At 39.7% G+C, this 26,492-nt stretch overlaps 4 protein-coding genes across 4 annotated transcripts; 3 read left to right on the forward strand and 1 right to left on the reverse strand.

Annotated features, from left to right (window-relative positions):
* Window positions 1-2,587: 2,587 nt before the first annotated feature.
* Window positions 2,588-6,732, forward strand: GCK72_012515 (uncharacterized protein; the record flags this gene model as incomplete). Its single annotated transcript, XM_053729180.1, has 12 exons — window positions 2,588-2,652; window positions 3,414-3,608; window positions 3,651-3,773; window positions 3,862-4,289; window positions 4,431-4,523; window positions 4,597-4,692; window positions 4,900-5,050; window positions 5,096-5,166; window positions 5,662-5,752; window positions 5,807-6,093; window positions 6,203-6,270; window positions 6,577-6,732. 12 exons carry the CDS (start codon window positions 2,588-2,590, stop codon window positions 6,730-6,732), a joined length of 1,824 nt encoding a protein of 607 aa, XP_053583952.1.
* Window positions 6,733-7,535: 803 nt separating this feature from the next.
* On the reverse strand, window positions 7,536-9,428 carry GCK72_012516 (uncharacterized protein; the record flags this gene model as incomplete). The annotated part of the gene is made up of 5 exons (XM_053729181.1): window positions 7,536-7,656; window positions 7,720-7,799; window positions 7,846-7,931; window positions 8,871-9,153; window positions 9,198-9,428. The coding sequence occupies 5 exons, from the start codon at window positions 9,426-9,428 to the stop codon at window positions 7,536-7,538; spliced, it is 801 nt and encodes a 266-aa protein (XP_053583953.1).
* A 1,223-nt stretch (window positions 9,429-10,651) lies between these two features.
* Window positions 10,652-11,641, forward strand: GCK72_012517 (uncharacterized protein; the record flags this gene model as incomplete). The annotated part of the gene is made up of 5 exons (XM_053729182.1): window positions 10,652-10,867; window positions 10,912-11,194; window positions 11,272-11,324; window positions 11,367-11,446; window positions 11,512-11,641. The coding sequence occupies 5 exons, from the start codon at window positions 10,652-10,654 to the stop codon at window positions 11,639-11,641; spliced, it is 762 nt and encodes a 253-aa protein (XP_053583954.1).
* Window positions 11,642-12,397: 756 nt separating this feature from the next.
* Window positions 12,398-16,585, forward strand: GCK72_012518 (uncharacterized protein; the record flags this gene model as incomplete). The annotated part of the gene is made up of 5 exons (XM_053729183.1): window positions 12,398-12,613; window positions 12,661-12,883; window positions 15,841-16,067; window positions 16,114-16,396; window positions 16,482-16,585. 5 exons carry the CDS (start codon window positions 12,398-12,400, stop codon window positions 16,583-16,585), a joined length of 1,053 nt encoding a protein of 350 aa, XP_053583955.1.
* Window positions 16,586-26,492: the final 9,907 nt, after the last annotated feature.

The following is a 26,492-nucleotide window of genomic DNA, read 5'->3' on the forward strand; positions in this document are numbered from 1 at the left end:
AAAACTACAAAAGGTAGTTAGTTATTGAAACATTGAAACGTCAAAAAGTTTTGATTGGAAAGATTCTTAACCTTTGTTCATTGAAGATAGTGTAAGCGGAGAAAGAATAAAAGAACCACAGTAATCTTTGATACAATGAGCGTTTAAGATTGAAAAGGTTGTCGTCCATAAACTTTGCGTCTTGAGATGTTCTATATGAAGTTTAACGTATTATTAAAAGAATGATTTGTTCAGATATTGTAAAACTGGATTACTGAAATATAAATAAGAATATGTTCTCCACTAAACGGACCAAGTTATGTAAGAACTTCTATCAGTTTATTAAAACAGAGAATATTGGGAAAAGTTAGAAGTGTTGTAAAGGATGTCAGATAAATAATATGTGTTTTTTTTACATTCATCATGTTTGTCATTTTAATGAAAAATGTTAACAAAGCGTTAGAAAAACGGTGGTCTCTTTCTCGTCAACGATCTGTGCCTTGAAGATTTTAATTCTGTTTTTGGGTGGTTTGGAGGATAATTGAGATGCGAATCAATTTTGATTATAAATATCTTTATTGTTCATTCCATTAAACAGCAAATGTTCTTTTTAAACAATATTACATCAGGAGCAATCGATTTTGCTGGAATTTTGTTTTACTAGTGAAACAATGTACTGAATATCCCACCATCAAAAAACAATCTCAAAATGGACTAGTCTACGAAATGAAATAATTGCAAACAGCGTTCAGCAATTTTCGAGGCTATGTTGCACTTCCTGTTGGTAGAGATCAACGACGTCGGAGGGATCCGGGTTGGTGGATGATGTGAGGTATAGTTCTGGAAAGTTTGCTCCATTAAAAACTATTTCCAATTTTTTCAAATATAAATTAACAGAAACAGTTTTCTAACAAAATTTGTTCCAGTTTCAACCATTTTTTATACTCTGAGGTAGAATCAAATTAATCGCTATTCATTTTTGGAACATCCTTACCAATATTCCTAAATCTAAAATAATTAGTTATAGAAATAAGTAGAAGAAAAAATAATAACTGAGTAATCAAGGAGCAGTTGTTTGAATCCAGAGCATATATTTAGGATACGGAAAAATAGTTGTTCAATATTTGTTTCTGCAACTTCTCATTAGAGCGTGTTCGCATAGGTTACCGGTGCCCTATTCTGATAGAATAGGTAGAACAGAAGTAGAAGGAAAAGAAGAGAAATTAATTTTGCCTATCATTTTTCTTCAGCCAATCATAGCGTAAGTTGGAAGTCCAAACGTAAGAAGTCTAAAGCACGAAATTATTTAGTGTTTCATGACTTTTTGATAACCTACCATATTTTTTCTCGAACCGCTATTGCGCATAAGGCTTCCATTCGGTGCAGTCGGGTTCGGTCCGACCGCCGACCGACCACCGACCCGACCGACTGCCGACCGACTGAGCCGACAGAGTTCCGCAAGTGTTTGCGTATTTATCGGCGGAAGTTTAAATTTAGTTTTTTTTTTCATAAATTTCAGAATTTTTCAAAATTCAAATTGTGAAAAATGCGCTAAAAATTATGTCAAAACATGATTCACTTTAAAAAATTTGACGAATTTCAAGTGATTTTTGAAAATCGAAAAAATAAACCTGGGGTCATTAAAAATTGCACTATGATCGAAAATTGGTATTAAAAATTGTTGGAAGTTCTAATTTTGTCCAAATTATTCCTAATTTATTTCATTTTTTGTCATCCTTGCCCGGAAAAATGTCAATTTTCAGCCGGATTTCTTTTCAAAATTTGTCGTCGATTATGGCGCATGCAGACAGAAAAAATTGCGTAGGTCGGCGATCGGTCGGTCGGGGGTCGGTCAGGTCGGTCAAAAATTGGACCCAATGGAAGCCTTAATTGCGCATGCATCTTTGTGAACAGCCAAGAGCGATTGCAATTTTTTTGTTTCGAATCTTTTTTGAAAGTTTCACAAAACGGTAGAAAATTTCGGAGAAACATAATCATAGCTAATATTTTATGAATTTGTTAAAAACATGATGACAGATCACTTTTTTTTTTGAATTTTATGTTTTCATAAGTTGTTTTTATGGAGGACTGAAATTGTTCTAACTGCAAATTATTACAAGCCAGCTTACAAACCAATATTACAATACACCAAAACAGAAAAGGTTCATTAATAAACAAAAAGACAGCAACAAGAAAAATATAATCATAAATGGTTTGTCTTTATTTGTACTGTTTGTTTCCACAGTTTGCCACATTCTGTTTGATTAGCTGTGTATTCATTACGTTGGATAACTGATCCGTTTTAAGAGTTCACTGTTTCATGTTCGGGGGAAATGAGTGGGAGTTTTTCGCCTTTATTTTTCATTCCCAGCTATTTCACCCCATGTTCATGATTCTTTGATATTCTATTTAAAATATGTTCCAAACCTCGTAATTGATTCCGAAAAAGTTTCAATAAAATCATGATGATGATGATACTAACACAGTAACACAGGATTTGCATGCGAAATGAAGGAGGGTCACATGAACTATTTGATATTCTGGCGCAATAACTTTTCCATGTCATTGTACTCTACCCGTCAGTTCTTTTTACTAATATTATAAAAATATGGTGGTGGTGATAGATTCTCGAGCCGATATGGCTCAAGAGAGGATTCTCATGAAAAAGTTGAAGTGAGTTGGAAATTGACGAATGTCATTATACTAAATTCCTTTAAAGGTATTTAAGTTAAAAACGAAACAGAGTGTCTTTTCATGAAAGTATAGATTATCCAAACTACATTGTAGTATAGGAATATATCTCATGAAAAAGTTGAAGTGAGTTGGAAATTGATGAACGCTATAATACTGAATTTGTTTTAAGGTTTTATAAAATAAAAATGAAACAGAGCGTCATTTCATGAAAGCATACATATGGTTCAGAGTTGTCCGGAATCCGAATTCCGGAAATTCCGGGTTCCGGAATTCCGGGTTTTTTCGGCATTCCGATTCCAGTTCTGGATCCCGGAAAATGAAATTTTTCATTCCGGTTTTTTGAGTTTCCTTTTTCCGGAGTCCAGAAGTTGAAATTTATGATTTTGTTGAGTTTAAAAGACAAATATAGTAATTCTTTTCCGGTTTTGGCCCTCAAAAGTAGTTTTAAACTTTATTTATCATTAAAAACACTCGAAAAAAAGACTTGGCCTTGCAAATTTATCGGATCATTCCGGAATTCCTGGTTTTATCGGCATTCTGATTCCGGATTCCGTATTCCGGAAACTGAAAAATGGCATTCCGTACAACTCTGATATGGTTTACCAAACCATTGCCCAAACTACATTGTAGTTTACAGAATAAATTTGTTTGCTCACTGTTTCAATGCATCCATTTCTTTACTACTACATTTGAATAAATAGTGATCCTCCGGATATCACTATATAATAAAATTGTTCCAGAAAATACCACATCGGAATACTCGTTCTCTCCGTCCTTGGCGTCATTCTCCTTCTCTGGGCTATAATTGCTACGGTCTACAATTTCACTGGGAACAGACACACGGAGCATGTTGTCATTGAGCCGAAGTCAAAATCTGCAAAGTACAAAAATGCAGCAGCAGTGGCGGATTCACGGTTTTGTGCGGAGATAGCGAGGTGAGATTTTCAGAAACTTGACATATAGGATTATAATTATAGGAATGTGATAATTCAAGGAGGTAACGCCGTGGACGCTGCAATTGCTGCGACATTCTGTAACGGAGTAGTCCTTCCATATGCAACAGGAATTGGTGGTGGAGATTTTATTGTGATCTACTTGAAGTGGGTTTTTACAGTTTCATGAATTTGATAAGTTGTGACAGACGTTCTTTTTAAGATAAATCCGCAGATATATTTGGTTTAATTCCAGAGAAGAAAAAAAGTGTGTCTTCCTCAACTCCCGTGAAACCGCTCCATCCCTTGCCACTGAAAAAATGTATACACATGACAAAGAATCGGCTCAATTTGGATACCAATCCATCGGCATCCCAGGAGAACTTCACGGATTATGGACTGCCTATAAGCAGTACGGATCAAAAGTGATCCCATGGTCAGATCTAGTCATGCCAGCTGCTCAACTAGCCAAGGGATTCCCAATGCATAAAGCGATGGTCAATTATTTCGATCGGATTTCGAAATATAAGGGAAGACCGGAAATTGAGGGATTGAGGAGTTTGTACACATCGAAGTTTACTGGAGAATTCTATAAAGTTGGGGAGATTGTGTCGAATTATCCATTGGCTAAGTTATTGAGAGTTATTGCGAACTCACAGGATCCAGTGCAGTTGTTTTATAATGGTAAGTGCTTTGAGGAAGGCGTAGTGTGAGTAATTTTTGAAAATGCGATAGACCAATTAGTAGGGAGGCCGTAACAAGAATAATTATCAAAAAACCCAATTTCTGAAAACTGTGAAACAGTTCCAAAGGTTTTGATTCCAGGCTCAATTGCTGAAGGAATCATCAAGGAGATGCTTGCAAATGGAGGAATCATAACAATTGATGACTTGAGGAACTATGAGACACATGTTACAGGTGAGAACGGTAGAGCGCAATTGCAACAGGAGAAGGAGCAACTTTACATTTTTTGCAACAACTGTTTTTTGAGAAACCCTCTACGCTGACCTTGGAAAATACAGAATGTGTGGACCGCCACCTCCATCGTCATGGACTATTACTCAAGCTATTCCGAGGATTGTGGAGAGTGAGTTGCATTTTTTAAAGTCTTCTCGTGCTTAGCATTTTTTTCATCCTCCTCCAACATTGACTGCTAGGTGTAACCATGTTGTAAAGTTATTGAAACATAATTCATAATGCTCAAACTTTCTGAATTTCAGATTTGTTACTGTTTCAGTACTTTCATTAGGAATCCAATCGTTCATAAACTGCATTATACATACAACTTTTCCAGTGCAATACCGCGACAAAAAGATGTTCAATGACGCCGAATTCTACCATACTTTGATTGAAGCTCAAAAGCTGGCATACGGACAGAGAGGACATCTAGGGGATTATCTGTTCTCGGAGGTTTCAATGCAGTTGGCAAAGAATTTGACGGATCGGTGAGTTGTGAATGATTCGATACTAAGAATTAAAGATATTTTCAGGAAATTCATTAAGTTTTTAAGTAAACGAGTGATGGCTCAGTCACAGGATTTGGAGTATTACTTGGCTGCTGGTATGTGTAATATGCAATGTGTTTTAAGTTGTAATCAGTGAACAGTTTAGAAATTCATAGTTGCTAAAGCCCAGGAGTTCGTCGCAGAACAGGGTTGAGCGGGATTCCGCCTTCCGCTTTCCGGCATATTAAGATTTTTTCCACCTTCCGTCTAGAGGATATCAGCTTGTGAAATTTGTTGGCCTACTCGATTTTACTAATTTTTTGAGGGTTTTTGCAACAAAGCTATTAGTTCTTACCAAAAAAACAAAATTCTGCAAGAAGAATTATCTTTTTTTAATTATCAAAAATGATCACAATTTGGTTTTTTTCTTCTCCGGGCCTTGACAACTATATACAATGTAGAAATTGAATAACAGAAAAAGAAAAACAATCACAGACAAGGAATTTTCGAAAATTAAATAGTTTTTTGAAACGGTCACAAAAATTATCTCAGAGCTATTTTTCTTTTTGTGGCTCTAACAAAATTATCGATATACCGTTCACAATTTCCAGCTCCGGCAGTTCTGGACAGTGGAACTTCTCAAATCAGTGTGGTGGATGATGATGGAAATGCGGTTTCACTCACTTCTTCTATTAACACAGCGTAAGGAAATTACAATAATTTAAGCGGTCCCAAACGTTTATAACATAATTCCAGTTTCGGCTCAAAAATGCTCTCAAAATACGGGTTCATCTACAACAACCAGATGGATGACTTCTCAACACCCGGATTCAGAAATCATTGGGGATTCGAACCAACTGAAGCGAATTTCATCCAACCGGGACGTCGACCAATGAGTAGTATGAGTCCCACAATTGTATTCGATCCGAAGAGTGGAGAGGTGAAAATGGTGACAGGAGGCACTGGAGGGTCGAAAATTATTTCGGCGGTTGCACAGACTCTGGTTAGAGGGTTGCTGTTGGGACAGAGTGCTGCGGAGATAGGTTAGTTATTTTGAAACAGCCTTTAAGTCCTGAATTCTGAAGAATTCAAGGAAAACTTAGAATGGAAAAATTGAAACAGATAATTTTATTAACTATTTTTATTTTTCAGTTGAAATGCCGAGAGTTCATAATCAACTGACACCATTCGAGACAGAAGTGGAAGAAGACTTCTCTGAGGTTAGCTTTTTTTTTTAATGTTAACCAATTTGATATTTGATATTTATTTAACTATTAAAATCTGCAATAAGAGTCACAGGAGATCAGGTAAAGCCCCTCACAAGACTAAACCTGAGTAAGGGAAACCGGGAAAAATGATAATTAAAAAAGTAGGTGTTGGGCAAGGGAGAGGGAGAACAAAATAATTAGTTTAGTATATTTATATATTTTTCTAATTAAAACAACAACTACCCATTCACCTACAAAGTTAAATAACTTATTCCTGAAACAGCATCCAAATCACTAATTCTTTATACATTTTTCCAGAAAATCCTGGAGCAACTAGAAAAGGAGCATAATCAAAAAATGGAGAAGACTGATGAGTCGTTGGCAATTGTGTACCCAATTACGAGAGATGGTGATGAGTATACTGTAGCTGCGGATTATAGAAGGGAGTCAGGGAATTCGCCGGCTGGATATTAGAAATGAATAGATTTTTTGTTTTGCTTTATTTTCGTTTTATTTGTGATTAAAAGTTGATTTTATTCGTTACTCTGGAGCTCCGGCGCGTTTCCATTTTTGAACTCAGTCACACGGATACAAAATGTCAGATTTGTCTAATAATAAGCTGTTGATATAATAGATGATCACTGTGAAATTCCAGATTTTATAGGAATGTTTATGTTGCTGATATCTGTTCTATAAGCCTTCAATTGGAATCGGTAAAATTTCCTTTGAAACAAATGAACATACTAAAAAGAAGTAGTTATTAGGAAAGAAAGTAAAACCATTTCACATTGATAGTATACTGTTAGACAAATTCTATTTCTGATGAAATATCTTCTAATATTTTTTCCGACTAGTAACTTTCTGCTTGTTTTCTATAAAATGTAGAATACAGTACCTTTAATTTATCAACTTTTTTCAATGTTCAACTTTCTGTTCCAGAAAAAACACTTCATATAGTTGCCAAGATAATATTAAAGAGTTTTAGGAACGAGAAACATATTATAACCCATTCGGAGGTGGCTAACCACACCCTCAAAGTTCGGCACCGGACGAGATGTGGGTCTCATTCAGGAATTTCGTTTTACGGCGGCTCCCTACCGTATTTTACCCAAAAACGTTTTAGTACTACGGTAATCGCAACGATACCCACACCTCGTCCCCGGCCCGAACTTTGAGCGAGTGGTCAGCCACCGGCGAATGGGTAATATTACCAAAGTATGCAAACTAGACTCGGATTCATTCAATTTCAAAGTTTAAAACAAATTCGTCGATTTCTTTCAATCAAGTGGATATCCACATACATAACCTTTTCCGTAACTATTGTTATCGCAAGGAACATCAATCATTTGGAAGCCACGAGAAGCATTGCTCACCATCAAACAGTCTTCTGGTATACCTCTGAAAACATTTTTTGTTGGTTTTTGGAATCAATGATGTTTTTAAATGAATTTAACAACTCACGCATTTGTTCCTGAGAGGTCAGCGAATTCTCGGTAAAAGTCTTGATCCAAAATTGTGTATCCATCAGTTATATTGAAATGCTTAAGACAAAAAATTGAAACCTCACAATTAGACCAAGATTTTTACCGTGTCATTCACCCCAGTGTTTTGTCTTCTTGCATTTATCCAAAATCCAGTATTTTTGTCCCAAGTATAAAATGAAATTCTTGCGTCTGAAATTTTACCACTTATCTGTACCGACGTATCTCAGTTGAAACGTGTCAGTTTTCCATAATTTTTTTTTTGAAAAATACCTGAAATATCCAATAAAACTGACATAAGTTTTTGTTTAAAGTGATCAGCTGATTTTTTCGATTATCGATTTTTTCTTATCTTGATTTGAAAATCCGAAAAAAACTTCATTTTTAAACTGATCCGTATGATTTTTTGAGTTAAAAATGTTGAACAGCGTTCATAAAAAATATGAATGCGTACATTACAATTATTACAATTGAAAGTCATGATTTTGAGAAAAACAATTTCACTCAAAACATTTTTTCCCTCAAAAAACTTTGGTTTTCAACTTTTGCTCAATGTTTAATGTTTTTTGAATATGAATCATTAAGAACTAGCAAGTATGAGTTGAATTTTACATGAAAAACAAACTTTCGACTTTCTTTTAGTCGATTGTAGTTGGTTTATAATCAAAAGACATGAAAAGTTGAGTAAAAGTTGGAAACCGAATTGGTTTGAGTGAAAAAATCAAGTTTTATCAAAATCATGATTTTCAATTTTAATAATTGTAATGTACGCATTTTTTGGCTTATTCGGACCATTTTGAGTTATAACGTTTTAAGCACACCAGTATGAACTTCTGGAGTTTTTTTTATTTTTATGAACGTTGCTAAGCAGTTCTAACTCAAAAAAATGGGGTCCAGTTTAAAAATAAAACGTATTTTTCCGGATTTTCAAATCAAGATCAGGAAAAATTGATAATCCAAAAAATCAGCTGATCACTTCAAACGAAAAACTTATGCCAGTTTTATTGAATACTTCAGCTACCTTTGAAAATAAGTTTGTGCAAAACGGACAGGTTTCAGCTCAGATACATATGAAAGTATGGATGTATACTCACCTATGACCGCTACTGTATGCATTTTAACTACACTCACCAAAAATCCACTGCAGTTCTTTTTTGGATTGCACTCCTGTCAACTGGTACCCTCCTCTTTCATGACATCTCTGTATTGCGCCCTCCAAACTGTTTGTGTCCTCCTTGAAAAATTGAATGCAGACAACGACACCATTCTCTCTTTTAAACATTCTCCAATAGCCAACACATTTTTTGAATTTAAACTCATTTCCAGTCTTGGTCCATGGTATGTCATCCGGGCCATGTGTTACCACTAGATCAATATTATCGTATGCTGGGCACTGGTCTAATAGCAAGTCTGTCTGAAATATATTTGATGATGGCATGAAATTTATAGTGAGCTTACCCTGAAAGCAACAATCAATCCTTCTTCTGTTTTCGTCTCAACCACTGTCAGGTTTTCTATTAATCCGAAATTGAAAAAATAACATTGTCTTTCACCTATCATATAAGCCAAAAAACACCAAGGTATTTGGAAGCATTCCTCGATACATTCAAAAACAGGCACTCCGTTTCCCTCAGAATCCAATACTTCCTTTAAATCCGTCGTCAAAACTTGGCCAAATATCTTCATCATTTTCTGCCGGCCTATGTATAAAACTAATCATTGGGGGAATGGAACTTATCTCACCGTTTACACAGCCAATTGTAGCCAAAATAATTAATATGACAAACTTCATAATCACATGTGAAAACACTTCTAGAGGTGAATGAAAAAAAGATCGCGAGAATTCACATAAGAATACTTTGAAGACGCAATAAATCTCGTTGTTTCACCATGTCTCAAGGAGCAGGCATTCCCTGGCAACCGAGATGTAGGATGTCTCAAGTTTGTCTACCACTTTGAAAAGGAAGAAGGAAGGCATTGTGGATTTGAAATAGAAAAATTCAGAAACATAACATCTGAACAAGAGTCGATTGAAAAGGAAATCAAAGCCTTGAATCAGAGAAAAATCTATGAATGTAAACTAGGAATGGAACTGTCGGGACCTTCCGCGTCCCGAGCGTCCCGGTTAGTCATAAAACGGTTCATTGGAAATCGCGTCCCCAGCTATGTCTTCAGATTTTGTGAAAGTTTGAATACTCTCCGACAAAAATTGACTGATTTCCAAAATGATCAGAAAAAAAGTGGGACGCCTCATTTCGAGCGCTAAGTAAAATTGAATAACACGCTGCTGTCAAAGGCAGTTTCGAATCGTGCCAAGCCATAGGTTCATCTATTATAATTTTTTAGTAATCGATTTTTCTGTTCCGTAAAAGATGAAAAAATGAGAAGAGAAAAGTCCGTACTCAATGAGTGTAATGTCGCGTCGACTCGGAAAAAATATATCAGGTTTTCTCTACTTGGCTTAAATGAATTATCTTTGGACTTTTGTTGCATGTACGTCAACATTGTTAATACTATTCTTCAAAAACTATTTAGATTTATGTGAAACCTGAAACCGACATTTCTGAAAAAATCTAATGATTTTTTGATACCTTTGTATTGTACCCCGCTAGCTACTTCGGAAATAGACAACTTGAGACATCTTACATCTCAGTTGCCAGGTAATTCTCATACTACATATTCTCTCCTTGAGACATAAAGACATCGTGAAATTTATAGCTCCTTCAAAACCGAAGTTTTATGCTTGTTTTCGCAATTCCCTCCTTTTTTAACTTCATTTTGTATTTCTTTCATAACATTCGCCATTAAAAATGCATTTTTGTTTTCTAATATTACTGTTTCTATGTCTTGTTAACGGTAAGACCATAACAAAATTCAATTATTCAATTCTCTCAACGTTAGGTCAGCAAAAAATGATGAAAATCTTCGGAAAAGTTTTGGATGCCAATTTGAATAACGGAATACAAAAACCCAATGCTGCTTGTGTTGAAGAATGTTATCAGCAGAGCGACTGCATTTTGGTATTCATGAATTCCGCTGAACAATGTCTCTCATTTGGCATCAATATTTCCCAAAAATTGACTGTAGTTGAAACAACAAAGGAAGATAAACTGTTTGTTGCATTTAAAGTTAGTTTTGAACAGTGCCAAATTCCAAAGCATTTCTAATCTAGACGCAGTTCTCACTGAGCCAATGTCCAGCGTATAAAGCAATGGATCTTACTGTCACGGTCGGCACTGAAACAGTACCTTGGATAAAAAATGGAAGTGAATACACATTCAAAAGATGTCTCGAAGACTGGAAGATGTTTGAAAGAAAGAATAATGTGGTGGTTTGTATGCAAACGTTTGTAATCAACGTAACACGCTTCGAAGCTGCGAAACAAGAGTGTGAAGGAAAGGGACCTTACAAACTAACTGGATTGCAGACAGTCGAGGAGTTGAATTGGGTTTACGGTACATAAGTTCAATTTTTTTATATGCAAATCTTTTTCCAGACATAAAAAACTCAAAGTGGACTGATAATTTTCAAGGTTTCTGGATAGGTGCAAAACGACAGGAAGCGTACAGTGGCCAAGAAATCACAGTAATTTTTGTGATCTGAAAAAATACGTTATATTGTATTCAGGAATTCGACTTTTTTGACGGTTATACTGTTTTGGATAAGGAGTTCTATACAACAAATTGTCTTTGTGGAGGGAAGAAAGCGTGAGTTCTTGCAAATTGCATAAAGAACCTGTTACTAGAAACTATTTTTCAAACCAACTTTTCAGATCAAATGCTATGACAGAAGACTGTATGATTGTTTGCAAAACCTTTGACGGCCATTTGAGAATGAACGACGACAGTTGCGAGTCGACTATAAATGGATTAGGAGTTGTTTGTGGATATCGACTTCTATAAAACAAAAGTTTCTCATCTTTTTACTGAATGTATTACACTTCTTCTCCTTTTTTCAATTCTCTCACATTTGCATCTTTGTTTACTAGTCCATCTCGTTAAGGATTGTATTTAGTTTTCCCCTAGTATGCGTGATATCATTTTCTCTTTTTGATAAATGGTTTCGTTTGATAAAACTATAATGTTTCTGAAAAATGTATAGAACCAATTTAGTAAAATTACTAAAGAAGCTGTACAAACCAAAGCGCCAGCTGAAATAACTATCATTTGAGCAATCATTCGACCATTCATGATTTTTCTGAAAAAAAAAGTTACTAAATTAAAGCCGGTTTTGAAGAGACCCAAGCCTTGACAACTGTGGATTTTAGCAATATCAGATGTTTTTTACTTTCAATACCGACATTTCTAAAAATAATTCTGAATTCAGAGTAATCAACCAAGAATTCATGATTGTATAAACCTTTGATTTGTACCCCACTAGCTACTTAAAAATAGACAACTAGAGACATCTCACATTTCAGTTGCCAGGTTATGCCCAAATTACATATTCTGCCCTAGAAACATAAAGGAATCGTGAAATTTATAGCTCTTTCATGTTTTCGCGACTCTCCCTTTTTTAACTTCATTTATCTTTGTTTCGTGAAATTCGCTACTAAAAATGCATTTTGGTTCTCTTAAATTACTGTTTTTCATATGTTTTGTGAACGGTAAGACCACAACAAAACTTAGGTAATTCTCTCAATTTTAGGTCAGCAAAAAATGATGAAAATCTTCGGAAAAGTTTTGGATGCCGATTTGAACGATGGGGCACTGAAACCCAATGCTGAGTGTGTTGAAGAATGTTATCAGCAGAGTAAATGTATTCTGGTTTTTATGAATTCAGAAGAACAATGTCTCTCATTTTATTTCAATTCGACTGAAAAATTGACAGTGGTAGAGACAGCAAAAACGGATAATTTATTTGTCGCCTTTAAGGTTAGTTTTCTAAAAAAAATAGGATTCCAAATGATTTTCTGTTTCAGACTCAGTTTTTATTGAGCCAATGTCCAGAATATGAAGCAATGGATCTTACGGTCACGGTCGGTGGAGGATCTATACCTTGGATCAAGAATGGAAATGAATACTTATTCAAAAAATGTGTTGGAGATTGGAAAATTGCCAAAAGAGAAAATAATGTGACTCTTTGTATGCAAGCGTTTGAAATTCGAACTACAAGTTATGAAGAAGCTCAAACAATATGTGAGGGTAAGACTATACCTTACAAAATAACTGGTGTGGAGTCGACGATATCTGAATCAGGAATTTCTTGTGGATATTGGCTTCTATGAAACAAAATTTTTTTAAATCTTTTTTCTGAATTCATTACGCTACTTATCCTTTTTCCAAGTGTTTCCCTCTATAATGTGTTATAGTTCAGTTTTCGAATAAATCGTTTCGTTTGATAAAATTGCAATGTTTCTAAAAATGTAATGAAAATACAAATTCAGCAGTAAAAAGTTTTTTTTAAATAAAAAAATACTATGATTTTGTTGACAATGCCTGTGGGTCCAGTCGAAGACCAGGACACAGTCATAACCCAGGTGGACCTCCTGTATGCGCCGTATGAGCCCCGGTTCCGCAGAACCTTTGGATAAGCTATGCATATGAGACAACAGTACACAGTTTCTCAATGACCCGTTTATTAGGAGAAAGATTTGGGACAAGACAAAGGGAAAAACCCATCGACAGGAACTGTGGAGCAAAATGTGTAGGAGAAGAACCTAGCTCCCTAGTGGGGTGCGAGGAAACCTTTCGGTTCTCCTTCAGGTGAAAACCTGTTTAGTAGAGTTTCAGTAGAGGTTTGTAGAGTTGTAGAGCCGTTTATGGGGAGAAAGTAGAGGGGAAGGAGAACATATAAAGAGTATAAAAATAAGGTAAAATAGGGGACAAAATTTGTAACCAACGGACCACAACGTGGTGTCAAAAAAGTGGTAGAAGTGCGGTGGAGAGAACTCAGGGAATTTTGGGCAATTCGCCCACCGTTTTGGGCGATTTGCCCACCAATTGGGCAGGCTTGCCGCCACGATGGCGGCAAGGCCGCCCAAATCGAGGGCGAATTGCCCATTTTATGTTGTTTCTAGCGTGCGCTTCGCTTGCTCCCCTCGTCTCAATATATTAATTTTAGTGAAAAACAGAAGAAAATTTATGGATTTAATCAGCATTTATTAATTTTTTCAAAAATACAAAATCAAAACCAAAAATATGTATGTGAGAAGAGTTGGTGAACGAAGAAAGGGTTAGAAGGGAACAAATTCTATCTGAGTAGTGGAGAGAACGGTTGGCAGGAGGTGTTTCGACGTTTCATAATAACGAGAAGTCTTCGGCGAGGGACCTGAAATGATATTTATAATAGTAGAATTTGTTAGTAGCAGCAGTGATCCTCATCTTCGAAAAGATTTTGCTTTTCATCATAACACTTGTATTAAGAGACGGTTTAGCGAAGGGAGACGTCGAATCATGAGCTGTCGTTTCCACTATAAGATAACTTACTTGAATGAGTCAACTCCATGTGGCTAGCATCAGAAAGTCGAAGTGCTGACAGTCAGATCAATAGCTGGCGGTGAGAAGTTCCGTAGAGAGACGGTTTTTATTTCCATCGAACAAGTGTTCTGAAGTCCCAAATTATTTTCTTCTGGATTAATACGTTTTTTTCACTTACGAAGATCTCCTTTACTTTCGAATAGCATCTTTTCTGGGATTTTAAAAACATGCATTTGATAGAATAGTGTATTTAAAACGAATAAATTAAAATAATAAATGACGCAGCAAAAAAAATGATGATTATCAGAGTGCAGTAGAGCGCATGTTCATAAAGTGGGCGAATTGCCCTACAAATGGGCAACTTGCCCTACTCCATCCTCACGCACACCCCCACTTCTTCCACCCCATCCTTGCCCAACTCTTGCCCAACCCTCGCCCAGTGGGCAACCTGCCCAAAGTGAGGGCAATTCGCCGAAAATAGAGGCAAAATGCCGGCAAGGCGCCGAAACCTCGCCTAAAATTCCCTGAGAAGTGACGTGCGGCGGCTGGCTTTGGCCTAAAAAGGCTGCGCGCCGCCTGCGTATCCTGATCTCGTGACGAACGGGATACAAGCGCGCGCCTTTCAAATAATGAAGGGCGCGGCTGCTGTAGAAAAATCCTTCACCGATTCTGATGGAATAAAAAAGGAATTGTGTGAGTGTTCGGCTCATAATTTTGGGGGATTTTGCGGGGAAGATCAATGTGACCCGGAATTATCGAGTCGCAAAGTTGGCAGTTTAATCCAGAGGTGAAAAACTGAGAACAGATTTCATTATTATCATTATCATAGTTGTCAAGGCCCGGGCCGGCCCGGCAAGGCCCGGCAAGGCCCGAAGGCCCGGGCCGGGCCGGGCCGGGCCGGGCCGGGCCGGGCCGGTAGAAAATTTTCAAGGCCCGGCCCGGCCCGAAGGCCCGGCTTCAAAAAACGACCCTTTTTTTTCCAATTTTTTTTTCCAATTTTTTTCAATTTTTCATCGGAAATGTGACCATTTTTGACTATTTTTCAGAATTTCTTCTAATTCTGACTGATAGTCGAAAATGTGACTTTTTCGCAAAAAAATTCAAAAAAATTCAAAAAATTTGAAAAAATTTGAAAATTTGACTTTCGCGCCAATTTGCCCGGGCCTTCGGGCCGGGCCGGGCCCTGATTTCGCCGACAAGGCCCGGCCCGGCCCGGCCCGGGCCGGGCCTTGACAACTATGATCATTATCCTTCAAAACCAATATTCATGCGTTACCTAAAACCGACATTTCTAAAAAAAATTCTAAATTCTGATTAATCAACCAAGAATTCATGATTGTGTTTCCGATGAACTTTTGATACATACCTTCACAGGTATTCTACCCCGCTAGCTATTTCTGATACAGACAACTTGAGACATCTTACATCTCAGTTGCCAGGTTATGCCCATACTACATATTCTCTCCTTGAGACATAAAGACATCGTGAAAATTTATAGCTCCTTCAAAACTGAAGTTTTATGCTTGTTTTCACAATTCCCTCCTTTTTTAACTTTATTTCGTATTTCTTTCATAAAATTCGCAACTGAAAATGTCTTTTAGTTATCTAATATTACTGTTATTCATTTGTCTTGTGAACGGTAAGAGACCACAAGAAAACTCAATTATTTCTCTCAATTTTAGGCCAACAAAAAATGATGAAAATCTTCGGAAAAGTTCTGGATGCCGATTTGAATGGAGGAATATCAAAACCCAATGCGGAATGTGTTGAAGAATGTTTCCAGAAGAGTGACTGCATTTTGGTATTCATGAATTCAAATGAACAATGTCTCTCATTTAACATCAATATTTCCAAAAAATTGACTGTAGTTGAAACAACAAAGGAAGATAAAATGTTTGTTGCTTTCAAAGTTAGTTTTGAACAGTACCGAATTCCGAAGGAAATTTCTGTTCTAGACGCAGTTCTCACTGAGCCAATGTCCAGCTTACGAAGCAATCGATCTGACTGTCACGGTCGGCGCTGAAACAGTACCATGGATAAAAAATGGAACCGAGTACACATTCAAAAGGTGTGTTGAAGACTGGAAGATGTTTGAAAGAAAGAATAATGTGACTGTTTGTATGCAAACGTTTGAAATTGGCGCTACAAGTTTAGAAGAAGCTCAAACAGTGTGTGAGGATATGGGACCTTATAAACTAACTGGTGTGCAGACAGAAGCAGAACTCAAATGGATTCTAGGTTTGTCTTTTTTTGTAATATTCAACAAACAATTGATAGGATTAGTTATCAATTTTTGAACGTTCCCCTGCTCAAAATATTTCAGGCAGACTAAGTTCTAAATGGGATGAATATTATGAAGGATTTTGGATTGATGCCAAACGTCAGACAGCCTACACGGGCAAAAACGATACAGTAAGTTTATATTAGGGTGTTTCATAAGTCTTTGCACTTTTGTTCAATGTACTGCCCTCTGACCCCATGACATTTTTTGGTACTTTTTTTATTATTAACTATTACTGTTACCCTCAAGAAACATTTCTGTTTTGCAAGTCCCCAGAACAGCGTACTATGGCAGAAGTACTCGCCAAAGATCGCCATGCTCTAAAAGGGTGTTTTCTACTTGGATGTCTCCCCGGATGAAGTGCAATGGAAACTTATCGAAATATACGCGAAACCATAGGTGAGGACATAATATCTTATAGAACATCAGCAACTTAGTTCAATAACTTCAAAGAGGAAGATGACAATCTTCATGATAAGTCCCATTCTGGTCGCCCTCGTTTAGATATCGACGATGATAGCACAGATGTCTTGGAGGAAGAGCCTAGATCAAGTGTACGTGAAGTATCTTCACACACTGGGGCTTCGTCCGCAACAATATTCAGACATCAGAAAGAATCTGGAAGAACAGCAGAATACGAACAAGTTGTTCCTCATGAACTGGCCGATTCTCAGTTGAAGCTCAGTTGTGACCTGTCGCTGTCTTTGGTCAGTCGGAAGCGTAGTTTCGATTGGATTCTTGATATTGTTACGGGAAATGAGAAACGGGGTCTCTATGTATACCATACAGTAAAAAGCAGGGGGTTTTGAATAATGAAGACCCGTTGACGGACCAGAAAAGAGAGTTGCACGAGAAAAAAGTGATGCTATCAGTTTGGTGGGACAGAAACGGGGTCATTTGCTACAAACTTTTTCCGGATCGTGCTACAATAACAGTCAACTTATACTGTCAACAACTCCATAAAATAATCCAATTCCATCGCTGATCACGGCCGGAAATCAATCATTTAGTTTTGTTGCATGACAACGCTCGCCCACCCACTGCTACCAAGACTCGCACCTTCTTAAAGGCTCAGGGAGTTGAAGTTCTATTCCACCCGCCGTATTTTTCAGACCTTCCTCTAACTGATTATCATCATTTTAGATCATTACAAAACTCGTTAGCTGGACAAAAATTTGATGATCGAATGCAAGTGAAATCAGACATTGATCGCTTCTTCAGCTCACAGCCGCCATAGTTCTACGCGGCCGGAATCGCCCAACTACCACAATGTTGGCAACATGATATTAGTACTCATGGACAATATATAACTTTTTAGAACTCCTTTCTCATTAAGAAAAATTTGATGAAAAACTGATAGAAAAAGTGCAAAGACTTATGGGTGTAATTCTTCGGATTCAGCGTTGCTTCTGAATGAGTTCTTCTCGCATTTTTCCCTGTTTTGGTCCCTTTTTGGACATTTTCGGATTTTCGAAATATTTCGAAAATTTTCGAAAATGCCCAATGTGATCGGAACCGGGAAAAATCGATGCGAACTATTTCCAATGAGCAATGCTTCGAGTCTGAAGTGTCTCTAGTGGAAAAACCACGTCGTTTCGAAACTTTTTGTTGCGATACCGCGGGGATATTCCTAAAAATTTGTGTGAAGCCTCGCATTTCGCGTAATTGTGGGTGTTTCTCACGAGTACGAGCTAGTAGTTGCTCTTCGGAGTAGCTGGGGCTCGCGAGGCTCTGAGATAGTCCCTTAGTTTCCCTTTGTGACCACCCGCACCTTCGGGCGCTAACGGTCAGCCAGGAAACGGGGAATGTCTTATCTTCGCGAGACTGACTGTTCAGGTAGGGGTAAGCCGTCCCAAGCTGCATAGCTGGGACCATGTGCTCAGAACAGTTCTAGCAAGCGTTCGTGAGAAACTTTAGGAGTTGTTGCTGTCTCCTCGCCTTTTGGTTTTCGCGATTCTCGCTGAGAATTGCTTGAGAACAATCGGTAGTCGTTTGGAGGATTGAGAGCACAACTTTACCATTTTTACAAGGCATGCTTGAGGGCTTGGTGTTTTACGCTAGTGGTTACCGCGGAAGTTCTTGCCGGTAGCATTTGCGATCGATGCTAGGGTTAGTAAGAGTCGATTATCGATTTTTCGCTCAAGCAGCGAGCGTAGTGTGGAGAAATGAGTGATGGAGGTTCTGAAACCCTGAAATTTCCCTCCTTCGTATTACGAGGGTGTTGAATTTTCGCGGACTCACAAATCCATCTGAGTATTTCTCCTAATGTTGCTAATTGAGAATTTACCGCGCTTTTAGAGTCTTTGAGGAATACTGATCGTTATCGATCGACAATTATGAAGACTTCGTAAATTTTTTTTGCTTTGGAACTAGTTGAATTCCGGCTGAGGCCCTGATTTCGAAAGCAGTCTGCAATTTTGTCAGTCACACTGCGAATAGAATTCTTCGGCGATCGAGCAGTCGGAAAACACATGTTTCTGTGCGGAAATTCGAAGTTTTTGGGATTGTTAGATTATTTCGAGCTCTTGAACTCAAAAACTCACCGCGTTCGCAAAAACACGTTGTAATTTCACACTGTCTTTTGTTACGAAATGCTCCGCGATTCTGAGCTAATCGTTCAATCTCCTTGATCGTTGCATAATGAGATGGGAGGTGGAACGAGGAGTTGTTGACCGCGAGCACATTTGGTGCTAGTTTCTCCAAGTTTCGAGAAATCGGATGTTTCTCCGGTACTCGAATATTTTATCGATTTTTCGATATAATAGTTGAATCCGCGATCGTAAATGACCTCGTATTTATCGGAGAAAGTGAGAAACGAAGCATCGAGTGGGAGCATTCCACATGGAGTAGCGCCTTTCGGAGCAGAAGACTTAGTTCGAGAGCTGGAGAGTTTCTTCTCTAGCGCTCAGGCGACTGGACATATTCAGTAGCGGTTATACCGCGAGCTGGAAGAGTCTATCCGGTTATTCCGACATTCCGGTAATATCCCTGGAGGTATGGCTACTGCTGTCTTACCTTTGGCGATTAATTCCCGAATTAATCGGAGTAGTCGGCTACGTTGTTTCAGATTGTAATTTTTTGTATTTCTTCTTATCTATTCTTTTTGAATACAGGTTTCAGAGTATCGTGTGAGGAGGACGCCTTTCAGGCATCCTCTGGCCCCCCGGAGCGTAGGTAACTGCGTGAAGGGAGGATTCTAGCATTGGAGTAGACGTTTGGAGTTCCGAGAGGTTTGGTATTTCAGTAGCTTCGCTCGAAAGATTCTTCTTCACTCGTGAAGGAGGATTTTCGGGTGGGGGATGCACTCGCATCCTCTGGCCCCCCGGAGCAATGGCATTCTTTAGAATCCCGTTGCTCCAAAGGGCCAATACAGTAACTGGAATGGCCGAAACCCGACGAAGTCTTACATTACTTCAGTGTTATCATTTGATACCGCGAAACTTTCCATACGAAATTTATAATCTGAGACAAACGTAGAACTCTGAGTATCTAATAACGAAATAGAGCATTTGAGTTGAGGAGATAGCGGGTCTATGAGAAGTCTCGGCTTACGAGACGTTTCAGAAGCTCGTGGTCGCCTTATTTTGTGAATTCTTGGGAGATGATACTCCGTAGAAATTCGTTTCTATCAGCGCAGTTTTTCTCACCGCGATTTCTACTTGTTATTCCGTCACGTCGCGTGGCTTTTGTGTATTTTATACACATTAGTGGCGAGAATTTCGAGAGAAATTGTGAAGATGGCATTAGTCATCGTGAATTTACCGCGAAACTGGAATTCCGACTCGTTTACTTCATCTCCGTTTAGAGAAAGAGCATAAACTACGCGGTGCAATTGTTTCTTCATTGTTCATCGCAAGATCCGTCATGATCTTGAAGTCTCTAGAAAGTCTAAAGTTAGAGCGATTTCGGTCGCACTAATCTTGGCATTTTGACTTCTCTTTCTCATTGTAGTGCTGCTATTTTTCAGTGTTGCCAGCTTTTTGATTCATTGGGATGCGTTTCGTCGAGTCTTTTTCTCGTGCCCTCGCTCTTTTTTCGATAAATGTTCGCATTTATCTGATGAGTGTGAGACCGAGATTCTGATTCGATTCCTTCTCGATCGAGAGGAAAGAAAATTATTCCGAGTACCCAGAACAGTGAAACAAAAGCAAACAATACAAAATAGCGCATACTATGAGTATATAGAAGTTCCAATCGACCCGCGAGGATGCTTCGGAAACGTGGCAAAGAGTTGAGCAATGGAATGTCGGAGAATGACTTGATGTGCACATTTAGTGCTGATGTTACTACATAATTCTTTGTGTCAGACGCTTCGGATCTAATGAGTTCTCTCTAAAGATCCTGAACCTGATTAACAGGGTAATGTAGCTCATGGTCCCGTATGGTGAGATATACCTCGCAGTGCATCGGAACGTCGCGAGTCATGTATCTCTTAAACATTTCTCTCTTGCTTATCATCTTTGTCACCTTATCTGAATTTCCCACGTGTTCATCTCGTTATAAACGAGTACTTCCGAACCTTGTTAGCTCCGTAATCTGGGATATTGTACCACGATTTTCCGAGAAAATAAGTGTAGGAAATATCTTTTCTATGAGCGCGAGGCTCTTGAGAAGGTATTGGTGTTGAATCATACTTCATCGTATACCTCGTATTCGACCTGTGATTCACACCACGTCTCTAGTACATTCTGAGCAGCGACTTCGATTTCGTTGCGAAAGAGTGTTTGTGTAGCTGAAAAGGGCGTTTTCTTGTGTTGAAGAAATCGTCTGATTGAGGTGAGAATGTGTACCAGCTGAGCAGCTTAGCTTAGCAGTCTTTTTCGTAAAGAGGGTACGGAACGTTTTCAAATCTATTGCGACCTCGATCGATTGTGAGCATTAGTGAGCTCGATTTCACTTAGTGTGGAGTCGTGTAATGTTCATCAATCCATGCAAGTTATAGTGCCCGACCGGTGGGCGCTGAAAATTCCTATGAATCGATCATCAGCAGATCGGGAGGAAAAGTACAGCAATCCGTAGTGCTCTATTCCCACGAGCCCAAATGGTAACCAGTCCAACGGGTATTCGTTGAGTGCGACTTCTCAAAGTACAGCTTTCTGACAAAAGCGGAGCCAAATGGTAACCAGTCCAACGGTGACCGCGAAAGTTGAATGTTTCTGTATATCAAATACTGTCTCGAATTACCGATCCTGGTTTCTTGTAGATAGTAGTTGTGGATACGGAAACTTATGGAGAGAACAAAAAACCTCGGGATGTTCAGTTGGTACCTGAATATTTCGAAAACACGTCAGCTCTCACAGCTGAGTGGCTCAGAGTTACGAGGCTCTGGTGTCCGAAATTTCGGAGAATTAGGACATTTTTCAGACATTTTCTGGTTCGTTATCCCTGGCTCTACTCCCATCGTTTCCCTGATCAAGAACCGAGAAGGAAGTGTGTGGTAACTTTTGCGACGACTTCGGAAGCGTTTTCTCGATAAACAACGCCGTCATCAAGCTGGAGGAATCATACCGTGGAGTACAAGTGGAATCAAGATCAATCAGTCTTTGCGCTTGTGTTTCGACCGCGATTTTGTACAAGTCGTGGAAGGAATTCAAGACCAATCTCGTTCCGGGAGAAGTTTTAGTTTCAAAGGGCTTCGGCTCAAACCTCATAGCTACGCTTAAATTTCCCCCGGGTCCCCAGGTTTAGTCACCTTTAATCAAGACATTTTTTCAGATATCGATCTTGCTAACAATGTCTTCTGTCACCAGCCGTTCGCGGCATTCGTCTGTCTCCACGGAAATGAGCTACCGCGGAGATGAAAACAACTCAAAGTCACCACGTCGTTCCATGTCGGTCAATTCGGCAAAGGATGTTTTTCGTGATGCAGAAGCTCAATCTTTCAATGCGGGTCCGTCCGCTATAACAAACGGAAGTGGACGTGCTTTGTCTTTCCCACAGATATTTGAACCGCGTCCTGATGCCGCGCCAATTGTTCATCAGACATTTGGCGACCGGCTCAGTGGTGCAGTTCTCTCCAACGTACCAGCATCAGCTGTAAGAAATCATGCGATTCCCTCGGAAGCGCGGATTTCTTGCCCGATCTGTTCCGGAGGACATGATGACTATGCTTGCGAAAGTCCCTTGCGTTCCAGGTATTGTGCGAAAAACGACCTCTGCTTTTTATGTACGTCCGAATCCCACAAGACTCAGGAATGTCCATTGAACTATCTTGAGATATCAAAGAATGTGGCGAAGGTTTCATTGAAGCCAGGCGCCACTATCGGTGATAAAATCAAATGTTCTGGAAATCCAAGCAGCGAGTCAACTGAGCAAACCCAATCCGTAGTTGATTCGGAGAAGGATTACCGTTACCTATCGTACCACGATTTGGTGACAGTGCTTCCCCAGTTCAATGCTGATCCGATCAAGTACGGAAAATTTGCTCGTTGCTTCGATAGACTGGTCATGACAAATCCCCGGCTGGACGATCTCTTGAAGCTCTCACTCGTGGAAACCAAACTTGTTGGCAGAGCGAAGCGGTTTATTGTCGATCTGATTGACCCACGAGCCGCCTTGGAAGCTACCTTTAAAGCTCTCCGAGACGAGTTTGAGGAGGACAACTATTCGGTAGTAAATGAAATCCGCGCTCGCTTTGAAAACTTGACTTTCCACGAGACGGACTACAAACGTGCGACTCTGGAACTGCAGGATTGCAAATCGCTGATACTGCAGTTGGAAGAGCTCAAAGAAGATGTTTCTTCGGCATCGTTTGTCCGTGAACTCGCCAGAAAGCTACCGCGGGAAGCCTTCAAACGTCTACGACCAGTGAACGCAAATGGACAAACACCAACAACAGAACAAGTCATCGGAACGTTTTCTGAGTTTCTCAAAGAAAACAGGTTCTATGAAAGGTTCTGTCCGTGGGTACAAGAGGATAGCTCGAAAATTCATGAAGAATCAGTTATGATTATGATCGAAGGTTCGACTATTCCTCCACCGCGTAAATCTGGTAAAAAGCGAAACTCGAAGAGTTTTTCCCGTGGCGCCGGTTTCAATACTGATGCGACTGAAATGCCTGAACATTCCAACCGGAAGACTACAGGTAAAGGAAAGAAAAATTCGAGTGGCGCTAAAAACCAAAAGCCTCTTGTTTCTTCGGTAGCTGGAGCGGAAACGAAGCGCCAAGAGTTTTCAAACCACGGACGAATCGTTACCGCGCCGCCCACACCGTCGAATAGATTGGGTCGTCAACTTGCTCATTCCTCGAAAGCACGCCTAGAATCAGAATATCCGCGTTCCAAGAATCAGAATCGTGTTTCGGAGGCTCATTTGAAGCCGGAAACATCTCTGATCCCGTTCGGAAGTGTGAAAAATGTTTCGAATCGGGTTAGTAAATGTATGAAAAAAGTTGACTTAAATCCTAATCCAACCACGTTTTTTCGTGGCCCCTCCGGGGGCTCGCAATAAATGTCCAAACGTTGGTCCCTCGGGACCTTTCAAGGTATTAGACGATCCTCTTTCTCACCGTGCTCGGTCAAAGCTACTTCCTCAAACTCTTGTCAACGAATGCTATGAAGCATCCGGAGTCAAAGAAGAGGGAGATTTATCTCATTTACCGTTCTTGGCTCTTCGTACTGCGAAGGGAAAAGTGGTTCTCGCCCTGGTGGATACCGGCGCTTCGTGCTCATTTTTGTCTCAAAACTGCGCGAAACGTCTTGGTCTATCTCCGATTGGCTATAGAACAGCGGTAATTAAGGGTGTAAGCACGACCACCACGGAGAGAATGAGTATGTATCGATTATCTTTCGCAACAACTGGCAATCCTGTTGAATTTTTCGTATCAGGACGCTCTCGTTTTCCCGACACAAAGTTTTTCTGTCCTCAATTTGGAGCTACAGATAGTGACTTCCTGCGGGAACGGCATATCGATCCTAGAGTCATTACTAAAAACCGCGCCTCCAACGGCCGCGCCTTAGAAATGATCATCGGGAACGATATGCTGTCTCGCATCTTGGGAAATTCGATTAGAGCACTGCTTCCATCAGGAAGATACGTGGAATTCACTCCATTTGGCTCCATCATCTTTCCGGCTCCTCGAGTTATCCAGTTCAATCCTCTGATTGTACCTACCGCAACTTCACGTTTCCATCCCGCGAATTCCATCTCTTTGGTTGATCCCAATCCTGGCAACATCGACCGCGCACCTTCCAGTCCCCAAGTTCAATCCGGATCCACCGATAACAACGATGGCTCAATTGCTGTCAGAAGATCACGACAAATCGCCAACCTTGACCTCAGCTTGATATCAAAAAATCATCACGGAATTCGTGGCAGAAATTTCGTCAGTCAACAAGGAAATTGCAACACCATTGGTCTCGGAAATCCTCGACATGGAACTGTGAATCGTCAAACTAAAGGAGAAAAACCGCGGATGTTGAAGTGTACAGGAGATATCTTTCTACTGGATGCTAGTGACGGCAGTTCAACAATCAGATATATGGAACCACGGATAACTCAGAAGAAGGATATGATGAATTGTAGCCTAATGGAAGAACCCTGCGTCACCACGGAATTTCAACGGGTCTCGGTTGGTAACAGAGTGTTTGAGTGCATATTGAAAGAATTTGAAATTTGCACCCATCCGGAAGTAATGTCTCACGAAAGAAGCTTTGAATTCTTTGACTCACTCGCCGTCTATCCCCGTGATAACTATCTTGTTCTTGAACAAGTCGAGCTGTCAAAGGATTATCGCGGCTTTCGTTCACAGTACTTTGACGGAATTCGCTCTCTACTTTCTGAGAACCAGTTTCAGACAGGAATCAGTGATCGAAAAGAAATAATCCAGAAAGTTCACCGCGTCAGAGAGAAGTTAGATAATGGAAGGGCACACGTTTTGAAGTACCCGTACTTGGATGCTGGTCGTTCAGGTGCATCCCTTGTTAGAGATCTTACCGCGTCTCCGGCTCCAGATGCTTGTCGTTCAGGCACATCTGAAGAAGGAGTTCTGCGTAAGCTCACGAGCATGGATGCTTGTCGATCTGGCGCACCCAAGGACAGGAAGTTCAATACCACGGACAATTCAGTACAGACCTCGGATGAGTATGCTGCCTCTTCGGATCCACCCGGAAGAAGAGTTGGACTAAAGTCATATTGTTTCGATCCAACGATCGAATCATACGACACAGTTTCGGACGTGGTTGCTGGTCGATCAGGCGCAGCCAGAGGAGGAATAGAGCGTTTGACTCCGGTTCCAGATGTTTGTCGATCAGACACACCTGGAAAAGGTTTCAACCGCGTTGTCCCGAATCTGGATGCTGGTCGTTCAGACGCACCCACGAAAGAATCTGATAAGTCCGCTCCGAATCTGGGAATCCGTCAGTCGAGCTCACACAGGAGTAGAGTTGGACTAAAGTCATATTGTTTCGATCCAACGATCGAATCATACGACACAGTTTCGGACGTGGTTGCTGGTCGATCTGACACAACCCCGAAAGATACTAAACAGTTCAATCCGACCCTTGGAGCTAGTCGTCCAGGCGCATACAAGTCCAAGGATGACCAGAAGTCATCAGGTTCCGAGTACTCTCAAAACGTCAAGTTGAGGAGACCTCGTACCATTGACGACTGGGCAAACATCCGCTTGCCCACTCACCGTGTCCGGCCTTATCAACCTCGTAAACCGAAAGCCAAGCTTGCACGTTATGTTCTCATAACTCAAGCCGCCGAGCCTCAGACCCCCCGGAGTGTTGACAGTTGCCAGGTCCCCGATCAGGCCTCTGTCACACTCCAAACTAAAATGCATTAATTGATTGTATAAATTACTATAATTTATTCAATTACATTTATGTATTTTACTTTCTGTTAATTATCTTCTTTTTTCCCTGTTTTCTCTTTCATTGTAATAGGAAGTAATTCCTTTTACAATTCAAATCGCCGCCAACAACGATGTCTGCGTCTCCACTACAGTTCAAAGGCGCACGCCATTTCCACCACGAGGAACTCCCACCACGACACACAGGAAACGACTGTTACAGTAGCTGACCGACACCCACGCTGGCCTATAATTAATTT

Source organism: Caenorhabditis remanei, chromosome IV, assembly GCF_010183535.1.
Source record: "Caenorhabditis remanei strain PX506 chromosome IV, whole genome shotgun sequence".
NCBI classification, from domain to species: Eukaryota; Metazoa; Nematoda; class Chromadorea; order Rhabditida; family Rhabditidae; genus Caenorhabditis; species Caenorhabditis remanei.